The sequence below is a fragment of the Camarhynchus parvulus genome, chromosome 1 (genome assembly GCF_901933205.1).
Source record: "Camarhynchus parvulus chromosome 1, STF_HiC, whole genome shotgun sequence".
In the NCBI taxonomy this organism is placed as follows: domain Eukaryota; kingdom Metazoa; phylum Chordata; class Aves; order Passeriformes; family Thraupidae; genus Camarhynchus; species Camarhynchus parvulus.
Window position 1 is genome coordinate 99051581 of NC_044571.1, and position 21528 is coordinate 99073108.

At 36.3% G+C, this 21528-nt stretch overlaps 1 protein-coding gene across 14 annotated transcripts in view; it reads left to right on the forward strand.

Moving 5' to 3' along the window:
* ABI3BP (ABI family member 3 binding protein) overlaps nt 1-21528 on the forward strand; it is a 136501-nt gene that overhangs the window by 15808 nt on the left and 99165 nt on the right. For all 14 annotated transcript variants that reach the window (XM_030961111.1, XM_030961001.1, XM_030961036.1 and 11 more), the window contains exons 2-4: nt 4689-4868; nt 13275-13343; nt 15304-15436. In XM_030961111.1, coding sequence (XP_030816971.1) covers nt 4689-4868; nt 13275-13343; nt 15304-15436 — 382 coding nt within the window. The remainder of the gene's footprint in view (nt 1-4688; nt 4869-13274; nt 13344-15303; nt 15437-21528) is intronic.

A 21528-nucleotide genomic window follows, 5' to 3' on the forward strand; every position in this document is an offset into this window, starting at 1 on the left:
AAAAAATAGGACTGTATTTGATCACAAGAGACCATGCACACCTACAGCACGCAGTAGACTCTTGGTATGCATGAAGGTAACATCTAAACTTTTAAAAGTTTCAAAATATTCCTGCCTTTGTCTCCTGTTGCCTATGCATTCCAGCTAGCCAAACTATGGTGCTTCCTGCTGGATTCTTTGGGCCATTGGTAGCTATTCTCTTCTTTCTGAAGAGCTGGTGGTGGCTGGTCCTGTGATGACGCAGCTGATTTGTTATTAAGCTGGTTTTCATTCCCTCCTAGTATAGGCAGACTCCTTTTCTCAGAGTGATTCTGACACTCCAAGTGCTCTGATGCACTTAATGTTGTGCTTTGACTTCAGATGTGCTTTGCACAGTTTCTCCTGCTGATCTTGGCCATCAGCTGACTTTTGTTGAAGAGAATGCTTGCAGATCAGTGTGGAATTTCTGTTGGCAAGCATGGCGGGAAAGATTGTGTTTCAGAGGTAGCTATAGATCTCAGAATCTTCCATTTGGAAATGGCCTCAATGTAAAAGAATTGCATTACAAATGCAAATTCTTAAGACCAGGGTTTCACTAATAAATGCCAAACCCTGACACAAACGAATGGAATTAGAGGGCATCTAGTTTATCATTTGAGTCTTTCATCAAGGTGATGCAGGGAAAAAAGGTCTCCTGGAATCCTAATACAAAAAACTGTTTTCTCAAAATCAAATAGATTCTTATCACAGTATCATAAGAGTTAAGTTCCTATGATTTCCCTTGTCTATTCAATTATACTTAATGAATATTTATCTGAGCGATGACTAAAAGAGACATATTAATTAGAATGAGATTGCTTTCCTGGTTAATTGTTCAAAACACTGTGAGAGCAGCACAAGTGAAATCTATATTGTTCATACACTGCTGGGGGCAATCCCCATTTACCAAGATAATTTACATATCATTTGTGTCTGCCTTGCTCCAGGCTGGCCCTCTCTTGATTAGACTGGCAGTGTCTGTGCAGCATGTAGGATTGAGCTCTCCTCGTCCTTGGTTGCTTCACTTCTGTTTGTACACTTCCAAAAACTGGTCATTTATTGTTTTACCAGTTAATATTCATCCCTCATTCTTACTGATTCTGGAATGCACACAGCCCATGAAGAGGAATGTGGTTTAGTCATATGAAGTGTGGCATCTGTGTTGTTGCTTTAGCAGTTATTTTCCCTGAAAAACACGTGGCCAAATTAAAATGAAGAAGGAGATTCGTCTGCTTGCTCTTTGCTGCTCTTTGGGTCAGGTTTTAAAAAAGACAGGTCCTGCTTGCCTGACCTGATCTCCTCTTATGACAGGGTCACACGCTTACTGGATGAGGACAAGGTTGTGGATATTGTGTACCTTCAGCAAGGCCAAATGCTGCACCTGTCTCATGACAACCCAAAGCTGCCTGGTGAGAAAGGACCTGGGTGTGCTGGTCACCAGCAGCTGAGCATGAGCCAGGGGGTATCCAGGTGGCCAAGAGCCCAGTGGAAGCCCATTTATCAGCAATAGTGTGCCAAGCAGAACCAGGGAAGTGGTCACCCCCCTGCACTTGGCACTGGTAGGGCTGCACTCTAAATCCTATATTAAGTTTTGGGTCCCTCTCTACAAGGAAGATGTTGAGGAGCTGAAGCATGTCCACAGAAGGGCCACAAAGCTGGTGAAGGGACTGGAGCAAAAGTCTGTGAGGAGTTGAGGGAGCTGGAGAAAAGGAGGCTTGGGGGACCTCATCTCTCTCTCTACAGCTGCCTGAAAGGAGAGTGTAGGGGCCAGCTGGGGGTCAGCCTCTTCTCCCGTGTAACAAGTGACGGGACAAGGACAAATGGCCTTAAGCTGTGCCAAGGGAACTTTAGGTTGGATACTAGGAAAAATATCTTCACCAAAACATGAAACATTGGAACAGACAGATGATGTTTGAGGCACGATCCTGGGAGGTATTTGAAAGTTGTGTAGATGTGGCATTTGGGGACGTGGTTTAGTGGTGGACTTGATAGTGTTGGGCTTATGGTTGAACTTGATGATCTTGATGGTCTTTTCCAATCTAAATAATTTTTTCTTAATGTTTTTTTCCTAAACTCTACAGGGACTCTGCAATACTTTTTGCCATCACTGTACTTAAAAGTAAATTAGAGGAAAATGACCTGCCCTGTCAAGACAGGGTGGTGAGGACAAGGATTTATTTTTAAAATTTCAAGTGCATCTTCTTTTCTTCTTTCCTGCCTTATTCTCTTAAGAAAAATATTATTCCTGTTTATTTTCTGCTAGAACTCTCTTCAATTTTAAAAGCTCTCTTGGTGATTTTGATATCCTAGGCATAAAAAAAGAGATCTAAAGAGTATTATCTCAAAGCTACTACTGTTTTGGGATCCCATTTAAACTTTCTAACTGCAGAAACCTCACTGAGTTTTAAGACTTTAAAAAAAATCAAGACTCTTTGTCACTCTAATTGACTGCTTATGGATAAACAATGGTATCCATCTAACTGAAATCAGTTGAACATAATCTTGATATAGAATTAAGTCTTCAAATTGATGTAAGGTATAACAGAGATACGTAGATACAATTGTGGGGGAAAATGGTTTAAATTATTGTAAATTTAAAATTAAATAGATGTTCTCTATTTTTTTTTAATGAGTTCAAGTTTGAAACTGATTAAGAAATTTATTCTGGAAATCAAATTACCATATTTGAATTAAGTTCTGTAAGTCATCTTTTATTCTTAGACATGAATACGCAATAGAGACCAGGAGACCATCATTTCAATAATGCTTAATGGGTTTTGAAGAATCCATAATTTAAACAGATGTAGCTCACTGACAGTCAGAGATAATAAACTTTGTTACCAGTTTTTACTAAGTATCTTTATTAAACCCATTTTGGGTATTTGAAGTGTGTTGTGTTTTCTTCCTGGTTTGTGCTATCTGGAGCCCTGTCAATATTCAGAGTTGCCGATCCTCAGCAGTCTTGTGTACTGAAAATAAATGAGCCAGGATGTCACGGAGGTTAGAAGCCACTGCCACCCCATGAAGGTGTTGCTCTGCTGAAAATGCCAGAGAACTGAGTTTTCTAGAAGCCTTGCAGTGTTCTGGAACCTGGCAGAGTTGCCTTCGGAAAATTGTGACAGTTTCCTGGCTGAATGATTTTTCTTGATCAGTCTTTAGATAAAGGAAGGGAGGCAGATGTTTTCCATCAATTTTACTTGTATGCTTCTTTCTGTAAAGGGAAGAGGCATAAAGTGTTGGCTTAAGGCTTTACATTCTGTGTTGCAGACAACTGCAGATGCTCAAATCATCTACTAAAACAAAGTGAGGGTTTTGGTCTCTTGGCAACTCTAGTCATTAGAATTTCTCTAAAAAAAGCAGGGTATGTTGGGGTGATACCAGAGAACCAGTATGTGCTTGTCTAGAGTAGGTTGAATATCAGTCTGCAATTACAATTACTGAGAGAGAGAGAGAGAAAGAAAAGAAAGAAAGAGAGAGAGAGAAAGAAAAAGAAGGAAAGAAAGAAAAAGTTTAGTATCGCTCTGTCCTATTATTCAATGATATATTATTTATCATTTATCTCATAGTTGTTCTTCAGGATTTAGTTCCTGAATCAAAATGATTATCTGCGAAATTCTGTTTTCTCCTGATAAGTTCATTTCAACCCTCATGTTTGAACACATGCCTGAAAATCTACTGGGGATAAAAATTTATATTTTGAGAATGAGAATAGAAATAACAACACAAAATGTACTAGTCCAGTGCTGGTGTTGTAAGGTTGGGGGAAAGCCAGCATTTCAACAGTTCTGAAAATACGATAGGCCGAACAGTAACAAGGGAGTACTAAAATTGTACAAACCTAGGAAGGAAAAGGGAAAAGCCAATCCTCCCTTACCCCACCAAGAAGAAGCCAAAACGCCAACTTGTAGCCTAAAAAGTTATTTATTCTGTTGTGAAGTCATTGTCTGTTGCTACAAGTTAAATTTTTGCAGATGGATATACAAGATGTGTATCTTGTATACACATCCAAGATGTGTATCTTGTATATTACTTTATGTGCTGTTCCCCTGGAAACCATAAAAATGAATGTTTAAAAAGAATTTCTTCGTAGTTTTGAGTAAAGTATTTATGTTAGTTAGGTGTCCTAGTGTAATTCCAAATACAGAATTACATTTCCAGCCCAACATAGGGGAAAAAATTGTGGAAGATTTATTTGGATCTAGTTGCTGTTTATCCTCTAACATAATTTTTGGGTGTGATTAAGTGATTAACTTAATTTTACAACTTCATATTTTCTACTAAGAAGCAAAAAAAAAAAATCAAACCAAAAACTTGTACATTTCTCTCCTGTGGGTCCTACATATGGCTAACGCTACTATAACTCTTGCATTTAAAGTGAAAAACACTTGCATTTTTTCCACTTACTTCATGCATGGTTTTACTACTGCAATTGTAGATGTTAAAGCAAATGATAATGTTAAACTAGCAGAAAAACAGTCATGTTGGCAACCACTATTATGCATGACTGTTAGTTCAATTTATAAATACATTCTGTTTCCAGGGGACATCACCTATAAGAAATTTTTCAGTTGCATGCTATTAGCAAATTAAATTGTTATCTTGTCATGTTCCATTACTGAATGATGGCAAGGCAATGCATTCTGATCTCCTCTTTTTCACTCTTTCCCCAGTGAAAAGGCAGAGCCTGAAGGTTCAGATCAATGTGACAGATGACACTGTTTGCATGAGGTATCTTCGACCAAGTCAAAGCACCAAACTAGAAGGTTTTGTCCTGGGTTATGGAAGCAACTTCTTTTCTAATCAGTACATCCCCTTGCCTTCAGAAGGAAAAAACTATGTAACAGAACTTGGTAAGACATATTTGCTCTGCATGCTGTTGTTGTAATGAATTATGGGAAGAGACTGAGGAGAATATGAACCTTTTGTTCACCTAATTTTTTGTTTTATTGGGTTGGTGCTTACGGTTTCTTTGTGTTTGTTTAAGGTTGCTGTCAAGAATTTCAGTGGAAAGTGGAATTAGCAGATCCTTCAAGGAGAGCAACTAGTTCTTGTTGTCTGGAAATTTTGCTTGCTGGTATTTGTTTTGGGGATTTTTGCTTTAGTGGGAGCCTGCACTGTACTTGAACACATCACATATCAGATGGGATGGTTTGCCTGAAGATGCAGCTATAAAGGAGAATACGAGGGAGATGTACATGCTATTAACAAACAATAGAAAAAGCAGTGAAGGAGTCTTGAGAATTGTGTGGTTGATTCCTTTTGACAGAAACATTCATATCAATGTGAGGCCTCTTCTTTTAAGGATCTACTCCAGTATTACATGTTATAGATTAACCTCTAACTTCCATGTCAGAAGTTACCGATGGAATTCCATGAGCTGTTTTAATGTCATGAATGCTATATCCTGTTATCTGGAATACAGAGAAGGAAGAATGAATTATTAAAATATTGATTTATCAGGATTTGACCTTTTGAGAAATCTGTTAAATCCCTAAGGATTTTCCTATTGATTTAAGTTTTTCTAGCCTGAAATGAATCAATTTACCCTTGTCATTGTAATGCTTGTGATCTTGGTGGAAAGCAAGGGGGAGCAAAGGATGCATGAGCATAGAAGTAATAATTGCCATGTTTTTGATGTGTTCAGTTAAGGCCATTGTGGGTGTGTGCTCCAGGCTGAAAACTGCAGAATAAAAACTGAAAAAATCAGATGTTAGACACAGGATAATTAATAAATTGGAGACTGATAGGATCACTGTGGCAAAGGTTAACTTTCCCTTTCATGGGTTGGTACCCCTGGGATCTCTCTGTAATTCTATCACCCATCTGGCTTACCTGATTCATCCTATGTGTAGCTTTTGAATCAGTTCACTAAGAGTGATGTACAGGATTTTCTGTAGTATACTGTGCATTTGGCGTAACAATGCCTGCTGCAGGAGTAGTGAGGATTAATTTTTGAGGATTAATATTTTTCAGGTACTCTGACATCTTAAGGAAGAGCAAAAAAAGGACTGAATGTAACATGGTGTAAGATCGTTTTAACTCCCTATGTAATAGAAGCTTTTGTATCTAATGTTTTGCAAAACTGAAAGCTCAAGGTCACCTGGAATTTCAGGTATATTGCTATTTTGTAGCTTTAACCATAACACTTAATGGTTGGACTCTAGGCACCTTTCTTTAGTTCCCCAGCGCATCAGAGCACTGACCATATGCATTTGCTGTAGGGTGTCTGGAAAGAGAAAAGCACAAATGTTGAGGAATGCTCTTCCTTTATGATTAGTTCAAAGGAGAATAATGTCAAAATTTTATCTCCCTCATGCTAATAGAAGTTGTCAGTTTCCTTATGACAATAAATCTATGCTTGTGACTTCTGAATGTTCAGTAACTAAACATGCAAAATGCAACATAATATAGATAGCAAGACAAGAATTTCTAACCTTCAGAAAAATGTCATCTTTGAAAAGACAGGAGTAAAAGAAGTTTTCAGCGATATGTACTTCAAGTTGCAAACATTTATTTGAGTCAATTACCAGTACGTTTATTGGAACTGTTGCTTTTAGTTGAGATATTTAGGGTTAGATTGAATGTCTTGGGGACTTGTTGATTGGAAGCAGAGAGTGCATAATCTTTCCCATTTCACAAATATTAAACACAACATTAAACTGCAGCTTTGACTGTGCTTTCCAAATATGTATGGAACACGAGCTAAAGCAATAAACATCAGTTGTGCTTTTGGCTCTACTTTAGAGTGACTTGTGTGGCAGAAATGAAGACAGAGATGATTGCTAGCACACTCCCTCCTCCCCGTCATATTTAGGGATCAGTTGCTGGCAGAAACTGGAAGAACTGCAGAATGGTTCTCAATTCTAGGAATAATGAGTAAGTTTTATTGTGGCAGCCAGAGACCTCAGCTCTAGCATACACTTCATATTGATTTTAGAAAAAGCAAGGTGTTGTAGAGGGACAATAAAAATACCCCCAAGAAATATGCCAAAGATATAAACCCCCTAGACCCTATTGCTGAAAAATCTCAGATTATCTTTGTACTCCTCGTTCAATGTGATGAAGTTGGCCTAGTATGTTGCCTTCGTATTAAAACAATGTACTTTTAAATTTCACACTCAAGGTTGTCTATCCCATGTTCTAGACATTCTAGTGATCAAAGTGCCACTGAACATTCTGAAAATGGTCTTCAGTGTGTTCCACATGTTTTTCCACAGTCAAAACAACTAGGTTTATACAAGAAAAAAAATTATTTTTTGCCCTGAGAACTCCTTTTTGGTCCTCTCATGCTTTGACTTATCTGAATTTTACAGAAAGCAGGTGAGTTTATAGGCTTCCCTGAACAGTGGTAGGTGAGGCTTTTATTGAGCAGAACGTGGAAGAAGTGGTTCCCAAATATGAAAATTTATTGTGGTCTATTTAGACCAAGACTAATGCAATTTAATGCTTCCTTCCTTGTCAGTTTTAGTGGTTCATGGAAAGAGAAACCTTTCCCAGTCAATTTAGGGACTAGGATCACAACCTTAAATTAGTTTGTAGTGAAAGGTAAAGATGAGAAATGGACATTAAGGGCATCTGTTACTCTCTAAAAGGTATGTATGTGTTTCTAATGCATTAAGGACCAATGCTGTGGAATATAATCCCCTGGGAGAGAGATTAGATCCAGGAAAATGGAAGATCCATGAAACTGGATCTTTTCTGGTAGTATTAAAATTGTTTATTCTGTGAAAATTTTTAAGGAAAAATCGTACAGATACACAATCAGCTGTAGACACTACTAAAAAAAAATAATTAATTTATGTGCTAGGCTAATGTAAAAAACACAGAGACCTCACATACAAGTCATTATTCCCTTCCTAAAATGCATCAGTCCTTTAAAATGCAATTTCTCCTTTCTAACAAAGAGCGTAGGTCTACAAGTAGAATGAAGTGCATTGCAGACATTTCCACATTTCTTTGATTCACTTCTGCATCCCTGGTTTTGTTAATGGAGCAGCATAATCGGTATTTTGTTTGGGATAATTGTCCCCAGTTGGAGCTGGAATATAGAAGATAACAATATACACAACAATATATATTTGTAAGGCCCACAAATTCCATATTTCCAACACACCCATTGTAGATTAATATGAAATTTATTGTCGGTTTTTCTGCTGGGTCACACACCTTTTATGATCCTGTTAACAGGAAGCTTGAAGTCAGCAGATGTATTAATTTATAAAATTACATGTCTGTAGATGGATATATTTTTAAAGAAATTATTAAGGACATGGCATTTCCTAGGATTTACAGAAAAGAAATATGATTTTGTACATGTGACATTCACCTACATTTCATGCATTAAAATATTCAGCACCTCACTGCAGTCATTTTTATCTTAAAATATCTGTTTTGCCTTCGTTTTGCAAATTATATAGTAATTGAGGCAGCAATTGGATAACATTATCAATAAATTGGAATCTCCCTGCAGAGGGAGGGCATGGGCAAAGAGAAGAGGATCCTGTTGGATTTCCTGAACTTGTAATGAGTTTCTGCTGGCAGCAAAGTCTTGAGCATCTTCATGCTCTAGCAGATAGATCTGAATATACTGAAATGTCGATGACAGTGACAATGATGAGGCGGCAGCAAAGTTGTTCCCAAGAATTATGCCTCTGTTTCAGGACACCAGATGTGGTTTGTGCTGAGTGTACTTTATGTGCTCACATGACAGTAAACAACATGATTTTTGGTCATGAAAGCTGTTCAGTGTTGAAAGATATCAAGAGGTTAATTCCACTAGGCTAATAGAAAGGTGAATGGACCCATCCAAAAGCTCTGGGCTTGACTTAAAAATTTATCCTAATTTTCTCAGTCTTCTTGACTTGTAAAGAAAGTACTTGCTTAAGAGATTTGTGTTAGTCTTTTCTAACTTGGCTAGGAAGATTGCAAGCCCACCTCCTAGAAATTGTTGATACTGTTAGAGAAACCCAAAAAGTTGGGTGGCAACAGGAAATTTTGGCCAAAATGACCAGCAATTACTTAAGAGAATTGGGCAATGCTTTTGCTTTTCCTTTTCTTGCACAAGACTGTACAGTGTAAGAGGAGAATGTATTGGTAATCCTGCTTCATAACAATGTCAGTAAGCGTTGTGCGAATTTCGTGTTTATGTACGTATATGAGAGGGTTCTAGTACCACCTTGAGCACATTTTAGAAAGTGTAATTCAGGGATCTGTGCTAGGGCAGTGCTTAGCTAAAAGATCTTGCTGTGCAGTTTCTTATCAGTTACCAGAAACTGGCAGTTGTGTTAGCTGCATGCTTTTCAGGATGCCAAATAACGTGAATCTTAATTCAGCGTTATGTTACCTCCTGCTAACTTACCGGAAAACAGGTTCTTATTGCTAATGCTAGCAGAGCCTAGTGAAAGGGAGGAGCTGGAGGTGTCCAGCAGATTCCCCTTCCTCTAGACAAATGCATTGATCAGCAGCAGGTTCATTCATGCCAGCCTCTTTGTCCCACTTCTCTGTCTTCTCCCATGCTTGTTGCATTACAATACTTTCCATTCTCCCCTTCCTCCAACTTTGCCCTTAACAACATCCCATGGTAAGTTTTTAGCAATCCCTAAATACAGATTAAAGACTTGCAGCCTGAAGCAAATATAGACTTTGTTTTGATTTCTGAATCCAGTGGTCCATGAATTCTAATGATGCATTTGTAACACTATTTTAAGATTTATTCTAAGTTCATCAGTCAGTTTATACTTACATTGTTTTGCTTGCAAGTGCATGTTGTCTGGGCCCTGAATAATGTGCTTGAACAGAAGGAGACTTTCCTAACATTTTGTAATGCCTCTTGGTGTCCTGCTGATACTGATTTGATAGCCTAGCTCATGGCATGTGAAAATAAGTGCTCTCCTTTGTTAATCTGATATGTCAGTGGCATGTGTTTTTGTTACATTCTAGTTGTCTTCATAAGCTGTTAAGATGGGTAATAGAAGCTTTATTCATTTAACCATTTTATTTATTAATATAATGGCCTATGTTTGGGGAATTATAGCACTAATAATTAGGCATGGATTTATGGAGAGAACTTCTCTGGAATTTATGGAGGAGAACTTCTCTGGTACATGTGGGCATTTTCCTAGAGTATTTTGTGGTTAAAGAATTGAAGGTGGTCACTCTTTGGACTTTATTTCTGATCTGAAAGGAATTCTTAGCCAAGATGTTAGTTGTCCTAGCCTTAATAAAGAGGGTAAGACAGTAATAGATTCAAACAAGTGGCCTTAGAGTAGCAGCTCTCCAAGAATGGGTTAGGCATCAAGGAGCTACTAAGATTTTCATAGCAAATTTGCAAATTTATTTCAAATTTAACTTGTTAAAGCTTGCATTGTTTTTTAGGGATCCTTCATTTATGAGATTTTGGATCCTCACTGATGAGAGACAGATCTATGTTTTGCATCTTTATCATATATGTCTCTGTTATATACTGATTAATGTTGAAATGATTTTTGGAGGCAAATGCTGGATTCCTGCATCTGTGTCCTGACATTTCAACATTGATCTTAATTACATAACTATCCTTTTCTTACTAAATACAATTCAGAAAAAATAAGAAATATTCAGTTGCAAACAGGATTGTCTGTACCTTGCGGTATAGTTTGTTTTTACTTGAGGTTGAAATTTTATTTTTCAAAAGAACTTCTCTTAAATATATTTTCATGCAAATAGCTGATCTATTCTGTAAATCATAATTACATCCAGTCAAACATCCATATTTTTATGACTGACTATCGCATTTTCCTACCTACCTCCTATTTCAGCAATTTGCAAATTGTGCAAATTGTGGTTTTATTTGAGTTCTGGTATTCTGCAGAATTTTCATTTTCTTCTGCTGTGTTACTCCCCTCTCCCCAAGATTCCTGCTTCTTATAGACATGGATCTGTCTATAAGAATCCATGGAATAGATTATGACTATATAGGCATAATAAAAAAACCACAGATTATCGTGAAATATTTCCTGTAACTTGACAGAGTCTAATACATGGGTGAGGCAATGTTTGAACGCCCTGAAAATGAATTGAGTCATAGTAGCATCAGATGATTTCAGCATTGTGATGATGACTGATAGTCATATTTCTCAGCAAGACTGAATCAGTGTAGAAACTCAGTACTCTTCTGAACTTACTAAAAGAAATGTTGATTTGCAGTGGAAGACCAAGAAACAACTCCCAATTCTAATGAGTCAGGGCTCATTATATGGTATTGAAAAAGCTCTCTGCATTTTTTAATTTCATTTGTCTTGGATAGAGAATATATATCTGCCCAGAATAAAAGCATTTCAACGCATGTGTCCTCTTGTCCATGCACAATGCTTTGGTACTGTGCATCAAACCAATGAATTTAGCTTAAATTACAGTTGCTCTACTCTTAATATCTATATAGTAACATGAGTGGTTGTGCTCAGGAATCATGGAATCATATTTTTAAATTAAGATATAGCTTAAACACAGTACAGAAACTTATTGTTGTATCCCAGGTATTGAGTGGATTTGTTTAACAAATTCATTTTCTGATTTCAGTTATAATGATCATAATATTGTCTTAAGTTCAGTGGTTCTAAAGAAGCAGTACTTTTTAAACCTGCCTCTTCCCTAACAGCTCTCTGTCAACATCTAGTCTCAGCCTGTTTTCCTAAATGCTTCCTTTTGTAGGTTGTATTACAGTCAGAAGAGCCATGAATTCTCTAGAAAATGGGAATGTGTTGTATTCTTTATTAAGGCAACATTTGTTAAACTCGCCAAAATAAAGCTTAACGAACAGCATACAACACAAAATATTTCCACAGAGAACACTTTGTTACAGAACAAAAACACCTGCTAGAACTGATGAATCCTGAAAACTGCCAGGTTTTGTAGCTGAGATGTCCAGTGAGGCATTAACAGCCTTTGTGTATTGCCATATTTTGTTTAGCACTTAATCTATTTCTATACTGCTACACAAGTCATTTCAGATTTCAGCCAGAACTAATTTTTCCATTTATGGAGCAGGAAAAAACAGTTTCAAAGTATTTTAATAATTTTCTTTCACAATTCTTGGACATTTTACTGATAAATTCATAAACTTTTAGTTTTGAAGACTGGCTTTGTAGTTCTTGAACTTTCAAGGTCACGCTTTAAAATAATCCTGTTGAATACCTTGTGAAAGTTATAACATCTCACAAGTGGGCATAAATGCAGAGCACAAATCTGGGTTTATAATACAGGGAAACCAAATTATTTTAAAGTGTTGCTTATTTCTATTTTTCAGTCTCAATACAAAAAATATCCAAGTGGTTACACAGCTCTGATGCTTGTGTACCCCTCTAAATACTAAAAGACATTTTTTTGTAAATGAAAATGTATTTACACTTAGGGATTCCTTTTTTTTTAACTAATTCTTTTTTCCACACTGCTTCGAACACCTGTTTTCAATGCTTGTCTTGGTTATTTGGTGCAGATGAAACCCATTTAAAAAGACTAATTAAACAATTAAAGTACATGCACAGTATGGGTGTCCAGTGCTTTAGGTGCACAGAATCTGAGCAGTTAAGTTAGAGTGGTTTTCCCCACACTGGCAGAACATTTTCAGTAGTACAGTAAGCTTTTGGGTTTTTTGGTATTGCTTGTCCCTTCTCTTTTTACAGAAAACTGAGTGCAAGAGAAAAATGAATGATTTCTTAGCAGTTCTGTTTAGTTGGTAGAATTCAAGGTGCTTGTTACACTGAAATACACAGGAAATTCAGTCTCTTATTTATACTTATACATTTAGATAAATGTATCTAAACTACAATAAGAATTCTATGTAGACTAATCCTGTTTTTTAAAAGCTATAGTAAAAAATAATTTTGGTTAGTAGAGAGTGAGCCAAATTCTGCCCGTGGATATCTTGCTGGAATCTCCTTAGACAACTTCTCTCATGTCACAATTAAGAGGGAATAAAGCTTGGTTTTAAATAATTTAGAAGGGCAGAAATCTCTGGCATCTGGCTTTAAGTGTTAGGGAAAATCTTATTTCTGTAGAGGAATTCCCCAAACTAAAATAAATATCTCAAACTTGTTTTAATCAAATAATTTATACTTTCGAACTCAATGAATTTTAAAGAAAACAGCCTAAAGATCATGAAGATTGGACAATGTGTCAAGAATTCCCTGACTATTTGACTTTTTCTTATTAATTTCAGATTAATCTCTTTTTCAAATAAATAGCACATCTGTACTAATTCCTTTTCCATTCACTTGCAGATGCAGAGCCGCGGTATTTGGTTTCAGTAAGACCAGCACGTGTTTCCAACAACAAGAAGTCTTGTTCAGGTACTTTAATATTACTGCATCTCTTTCTTAAAATATTTGAAAGAAAACAGACCCTTGTGCTGGGTTTCTCTGAAAAGATGTTTCTACCTGTAGACATCTCACTGGGATGCACAAATTCCATACATGGAAAGGTAAAATGTAGGGCAGCGTTCCCTAGTCAGTAGCCACACACACGGTGCTCAAAACATGAAGGTGTACCTAAAGATTTTTTTGCATAAAGTTCTTACAAATGAGAATTAAAATTTAGAATACTAATTTCTGATGTTTAAAGACATTATTCTTCCCAAACTACAGGTAAGGATTTCTTCTTCCATAACATGTTAATGCTCTTAGCTCCTCATTGGAAAATGGTAGTGTGTGTCTGTCTCTATATCAATCTACTACGAAGTTTACTATTGCAAGAACTTACAGAAAGTGATATTTCCAGCTGAATCTATACACAGCAGAGTAGAAATCTGAATTTTGTTCTCATCTGTTTCAAAGTCTTTCTATATGACCTTAACCATGTCATTAATATTGTCAATTCTGAATTCCTTACTTTATTAGGAAGACTTAATTCTCTACTTTAATGTGGAGTCTTCTTGCAGGGTGACTGGACTATTACAAAAAATAAACTCACGACCTATCCCTGGGAGCACTCAAGGTCAGGTTAGACAGATCACGTCTGAGAAACCTGATCCAATTGAAGATGTCCCTGCTCATGGCAGGTCCTTAAAAGTCCCTTCCAACCCAAATTATTCTATGATCTTTGGATGATTTTTTTTTTCCTAGCTCCTGATAATGATTGGGATAAACCTTTTCTTGCTCTTTGCCAGGTATAACACAATATGTCTGGAAAGATTTTGGAAGTGATTTACCCTTCAGACACAACATATATATGTTGGTTTTTAACGTAGGCTTTGTCACAACATATTCATCATCAATATAAAGTTCAAACCATCATGGTTCACATTTCTAAATGTACACACATGCATTGGTTGAAAATACAAAACAGGCTGTCACTGGGGCTGGTTAAGTGAAGAGATAATAGGGTTGAAAAGGCATGAGTAGAAATTTAGTCAAATCTGGTTCACAACAGTGAGAAAAAAACTCTTTAGATCAGTGGCTTATAAATTTTCAAGAAATGCTGGTCACCTGTATGTTTTGAGGAGGTACAGATCCTTTAGATTTTTGATGTAATGTGATGTAAAGAATATATTGATTTCCTATAGTCAATCGTCTTTCAAACACCAGAGATTCTGCTTGGGCCTGTATTAGTCCATAAACTACAGGTTCAAAATAGAGTCTGTGCATAATTTGTTCATTTCCTTATTAGCTTTTAAACTTTCTTTAAAATAAATTCTTTCCCCCCACAAGAACTGTACTCCTTTATACAGAGCAAAGATGAAATATCATGCAAAACCTGATTTCAATATAGTCAGTAATTAAAAGAGAAAATTCCTGCAGATAAAGACACTGATTCAGATCTGCCTGCAGTTAAAAGCAAAAGAACTTTTGTAGGTTTTATTTTACTCTTAAGAATGCTCTAGAAAATATTTATTATGTGTAGATATATTTGCAGTGTTACTGAGATACCTGCCAAGCAATTACTATTTTTATCACATCCATGGAGGCTTTCTAATGTCCTGGACTCTGTCATGTCTTCTGTGATATAGTCCAAGATAGCCAGAGTTTTTAATTTAATCTACCTATAGCTTATTCTTATACTAAGTGTACTTAAACCACCAAATGACTGTTTTCAAAAACTAGTTTTAACTGGAATGTTAGGTTGAAAAAGTGACCATGGACACTGCCACTTTTAAAAATCATGTTAGAAATTGTGACCATGAAAATTAGAGAACTGTTGTTCCTTTCCCTTCAAGCTTAGAAGAGATCTTCGTTTACTTAATTATCCATCTGCAAAAACTTTCCCTTGCATAACGCAGGAGAGAGAAATTAACTTTATATGTTGCTTGTGTAGGTCGGAACAAGACACAGAAGCCTCTGCAGCTGGTGGTTGGCACTCTCACCCCAACCTCTGTGTTCCTCTCTTGGGGCATCCTCGTCAACCCTCAACATGACTGGACAGCAACAAGTAACTGTGCTAGTGACAGGTAACAACAGAAAAGGATGGGCTTTATTACCACCATGAGTTCACTCAGGGCAGCTCCCTGCTGTGATTAATATAATTTTTACAGTAAAAATTTAAATGTTGTAAACAATAGTTCTGAATGTGAAGTAAGTATTTCATTTGCTCACGCTAGTGCTTTGCAAATCTTTGCTTGACATCTACTTTAGTGAGACATCAACATGCTGAATTACAAATCTTGCTATTTCACAGTGGATCCTTTGTTCTTAAACTAATGGCCTTGGCTCTACCTTCATTTGTATCTGAACCAATGGAAACTTTGTTAAATTACAGGAAATATTTCACTTTAGAGTTGACTGAAAACGTGTAAAAGAAGTCTTTTGTTGTGCGGAGGTGGCGGAATGATGCCTTAATACCATTTGATTTTTGTTTCCTTTATTTTGTCTTATCTCTAAAACTGATACAGTACATCTTTCATTATTTTTCTGTTGTAAGTAATAAAGAATCTCTTCTGTGTCAATATTTTTGACATTTACTGGGTGGCACAGTAGGTGGGAAACTCAGGAAGTGTTACCAAGTAGCAGTTTCAAGAAAAGTCATAGTGCAGAAGAGCTTCTCAATTAAGTGCACTATTATGGTTAGTCAACCCTCTGTAGATGAATAAAATTATTTAAATTGCTAATGCAGATGTTTTCCCTACTTGTGTTTCCCTTTATATTCTTCCTTGAATATTTTTACTTTCATTTACATTGTGTGAAGCTCTATTCTACTCAACAGTGTTTTGTAAAACTAAAAAGAAACATTGTGAATCTGTAGGATGCATCTACATTTGTTTTGCAACTGTTATCTTTTGGGTTTTAAATGTTTTTTTTTTCTTGCGATTCAGAACATTTCTTTAACCTAATATTTTGTCTAATATTTGTCAAATTTGTAGCTGTCTAATTTAGACTTGACTTTTCTTACTCTGGTGTTCTTAGGAAAACTCTAGCTGACACAATTAAACTGGATGTCAAATATAGGCTATGTTAAAAAACACATCCCATTTAGCCAGGATTACTTTTTTCATACCTTTACAAAAGTTTCATACCTCACAAAAGGACTGATCCTTTTCAAGCATCAGAAACGTCTCATGAAAAAATTTTGGATCTTCATCACCAATCAGATTTTCAAACACTTGAAAAAAATGTTTGTTAGGAAACAGTTATGGAATGTTAGTAAATGTCCACGGATGAAATCTGATCAGATTTTTCTTCAATAGAAATAAAAGTTGGTTAAGGCTCAGATTTTGCTCTTTCAACAAAGGAAGAAGCAAGTATTTTCCTACTGTGTGAAACTGGAGAAATGAGCTGATCTTGGATGAACCTGCAAAGCGTTCTAACGTAGTGGTTTAATCTTTATGTGATGTGTCAGCAAGGAATTTATGTGATGTGTCAGCACCAATGTTGCAGCAGCCATTGTGCAGTGGGAATGAAGAACACTTCAGGAGAAGCCTATATCCTGCCTTAATCCACTTGGAAATTCAAAGCAAATGGTATCCACCACCATGCCTTCATCAATTCTGTGTTTTCTCCTCAGTAGCTGAATTTTTTTTTGGACATTCATTGACTCAAAGTGGGAACAAAGTTTTTAACATAGTTTTTCAGTTAGGGCAGTGTGCTACTAGTGTCTTGCCATGTTTAGAATATATTCTGAGGTATTACTCCCCTCAAGAATTAAAGTGCACATTTTGTTGAAATATCCTCAGACAGGAGTAGCTAGTTTAAAAACATTTATATCAAGTTCCAAATGATCTTATCAAAGATAGGTATATACCTATAACCAGATTTCTGTTTTGCAATCAAGCATAAGAAGGAAGTTAATGAAGAAAAAAAAAGGCACTTAAGTGGTGCTCTTATTAATTTTACCTTTACTGGACCGAAGTGCTTGTGATTTGTATAAATTATGAGAACAATTGTCCATGTGACCATGGTGTGTTTATCTAGAATTCTGAGTGATTAAATCCACATACATGTCTAGTCAGTGTGTAGAAGAAAAATTATTAATTCATTATAATAATTTGAATGACTGTTGATAATGCACAATAAGAAAAAAATAGGGAGCAGCCCATTCTTAGCAAGTTAGTGTTGTGATAAAAGTACAAGACTTACTTAAAAAACCAATAACAGTTTCACCAAAATTTTAATCTATTTCGGGGGCAATCTACCTGGCTTGATGCTTTTTCATCTGGCACATTCTCCTTACTGGGACTGTTAATTATCCTCAAGATTGCTGTTAGTGGCTAACCTCTAACCTTTGGCATTGGCCCTACATAGCAGTCAGGACCTCTTAACGCAGTTCTGTCAGTCAATGTCCCACCAAGGTTTAAATTTGTAACTCTCCATGACCTGAAATGGAGTCACTGTTCTCAGCCTCAGATTTTACCATCTCCATGTGGATGTTAGGCTTTTGTACAAGTGTTGCATAATAAAAGTTATTTCAATGTGTTACTGAGTCAGAAGATAGAAACCACATGGAATAGCACAGTTCTGCTGGCCAAGGTTTTCTCTAGTGCAAGTTTGACCTCAGTGGGATATTCCTTGGAAGATATGGTTTTGTGAGCAAATGAGTTTGGAGTAAGAGGTGCCATATTCTCAAAGAGCCTTGATATCTTTTACTGCTTCAGTGAAATTACTGCTTGCTTCTACAGGGAGCATAGTGGTCTTCTGTATCTATGAGATTTTTAAGGAACTCCAATGAAAAAAATTTACTGTGACATTTTTCAACAAACCATTCTTTTGACTTAACTCCCTAGAGATTAAGAGCATAAGCCAATAGAGTGCTGCATATTACCCTCAAGATAACCCCAAATGCTAATCCCTTGTTGAAACAAAATTATTCACTGCCGTTTTTGCGGACCAAAAATGGAAGGTGAAATTTTGAAGCATTCTTGAAGTGACTATTATCTCTCATCAGACCCTTAGCACAAGAATTTAAAATAAACCAAAAATATTTAAATCAAAAAACTCAAGTGATTAGTTTTATGTAACCGATGAAAACTACATAACACCAGGAAGCACAGTTGGTGGAACCTTTCTCAGCATCCTCTGCTTTGTGACACCAGTGGAAGACAGTTGATGAGGGACGATGGCAAAGTCACAATATCCTTCTGCGCAGCCACGTTCAGTTCCTCTTTTTATTATTTCCAAGAGAGTAAGAGGTTTGTTTCCTCTCTGCCTAGCTGCGTTCAAACAAATATTAGTGGACAGATCTGTCAAAATAAAAGTACTCATTTACTCTCCATCCAGGTCTGAAAAAGAGAGAATACTCTGTAGATTTTTCTTTCTTTGTATTTGCTTTGATTAGAACACCTCTGTAGCTGGGGGTTAAAAATGGTGGACTTCGACTTTCAATTCTTTAGAAAGAAAAGTCGGGGGATGGAACAAAACCCATTATTTTCCATCAGAGTTTATAGATAATATAATATTCTATTGAGTGGATTGTGTAGAAAAGCAAGCACATTTTCAGATACATGCAAAAATAGGACTTTAAAACCTGAAGATATGTCTTTTTTTAAGTTAACTGCTGTGACAATTTCACACTGGCATTGTTTTAATTGCTTTACCTGTGATTTAAATGTCCTAATGCCATACTTGCAAGTAGCAGAGATTTTGCATTTTATTTTGGTTTTATCTGATGATTACGAAAAAAAAAAGTAAGAAAAACAGTAAGGGAAAACCAGGGAAGAGTCCATATTTAGTTTTTTTATTGTATAGTACATAAAAGTAGGGTTTTTAAAATCTGAAATTCAGAAAGAAATGTGCCTATCTCCTCCTGTGCCTATTTACAAACTTCTATCGTTATGCAGCTGCCAACTAAGTCATCCTTTGTGTTGCAAGTGTCATACAAAATGTATTTTAGATATAGCAGAGTTTCTTAAAGGAAAACATACAGCAGCAAATACACTCCTTGAGTTTCAGGTGCTTTTGAGCTGCTGCTGTGGGAGTACATGCTAAAAGCTTGTTTAAACTGGAATGATTTGTTCCTGTTCAGTCTCTCCTTTTTTCAGAGCCTCTCATCCTTCATTTCAGTCATTCTACTAAAAGTTTTAAGTAGAAGAAGTGAATTCTAGTCATCATGTAAGAGTCAAAACTAAATTAGAAAGTGCTTTGCAAAACTAACTGGTAACCATCAGTGGTGTCATTATTTCCATTTTTCATATATGCCAGTGTCTGTTACTTTAAAGTAAACTTAGCAGTAAAAAAGGAAACAATATCATCAACTTCATGGGGCAATTTGTGCAACACTCAGTGTATGAAACATCATAGTTCAAAGCATTTCTTTTATTGCTTTCTAGCATTAAATGGATGCTACACTTCTAATGAAGTCTAACTATAAATAAATACCTGTTATGCTGATAGTCTCTTTTAAAAAATTCTGATTACATTTCTGTGAACAAAAAAGAAATGAGCTTCCTAATCTATTGTCTCTGGCAACACAAAATCACAGAGCTGGAATGTTCTTCTATCTCCAAGGCTTAATTGTTTGTTTAGTGTTACGTGTGACTAAAATAGTCATGATTAAATTGTTTGGAGTTTTGGTTGGGACCTGGTTCCAAATAAATCCGTGGTATTTATACAAACTGACCTAGTCTTGAAATCTCACAAAACCTTATAAGCCTTATAAGATTTCCAGTATCTAATTGTTTGTGTCTGAATATTTGACTGTGGAAGCATGTTCTGGGAACCTGGCTGAAATGAGATTTGGTTGAAAAATGGAAAAATGGCAGTGGAATTCTTGGCAAAACAGTATCATTCAGACTGATAGATGAAAACTGAGTGTCTCGCCTATCCATCCTAGAATTCTACTTCTTTTAACAGTGAATAAGATTTGCTTCATCTCAAAAGAAAAAACCCTCTGTGCTCTTTCTTTAAAATGGTCATTTTATTTTGATTTCTAGTGCAACAAAAAGGCTGTCTCTAAACTGAGCACTGCCTTGGATTGTAGAGTTTTAAAAAACAAACTTTGTGAGCTGAACATAGAAGAGAAACAACCTTCTGTGTCAGGCTGAGAGTCTTTTACATTGACTCTACAGCTGCAGTAATCACTACAGTGGTTGGCCTGTGGGTAATCTTGTGCTCTTGTGGCTTCCTTTATATTATGAACTTGTTCTTACTTATTTTATTTCTGCCATCACATTTTGTGTGCGTCGTATGTGGAGGTAAGGAAAGTAAAAATACCATCAAAGATACAGAGTTTCAGGAATGCAGACACTGAACATTCCATGATTTTGCACAAATGTATATGGAGAGAAGCACTCTTGATGAATGTAGGCTCTTTATTCCTCTGCTGTGGCCAATTTTGCTTTTTTTTCTTTTCCCTCATTATTACAAAGATTATTTCTGAGTGCAACAAAACATCTCATGGCACCTTTTGTTTTAAATTGTTGGAGTTTTAGCTGTCTAGTAAAAAGGGAGCGGGTAAAATTTTTCTACAGTTCCTAGGGTGGCCTCATTGGTGGTATCTTCAAATGAGTGAAGCATTACCTGTTGGTGGAGGCAGGGAGGAACTAACTTCTATGGAGTTTGAGAAAAGAGCTCTAATGTTTTATAGAGTGCTAGCTGGCAAAGAAACAGAGTAACCTCTGCAGTCATTTGATTAATATTTGTTGTAAATATAAATACAGGAGTATTCAATAAACATTTTTCTGGTAAAATGTCCCCCACCAAAACACATAACAAATCAATTAATCAAAATGAAATGTTAAATTAAGTGAAATATTGTTAGGTCTTTATACCTGCTGAGAATCTAGATTGAAATAATTTCTCACCAAGTGTAGCTGGGTGTGCCAACTTCTTGCTGAAGCATCAAACCAGTATTCACAGGTGGGAATAGCATTTCTAGAAGCATTCCACAGTGTATTAGCTGTTAGAACCCTGTGGTGAGCAATCAGTTTTTCCTTTTCTTACCTCACAGAGATAATGAGAAGTATTTTATTTGAGAAAGATGTCGTGTAGCTTTCCCTTCTGTGTAAGTATGACAGCACTGTATTTCAGCCTGCCTTGTGTTGTTCTGGAGGGGATCTATGCAGATGTTTTGCTGAATGTTTCCAGTTCAGCCACTGCATTGATTTTGTGCCTC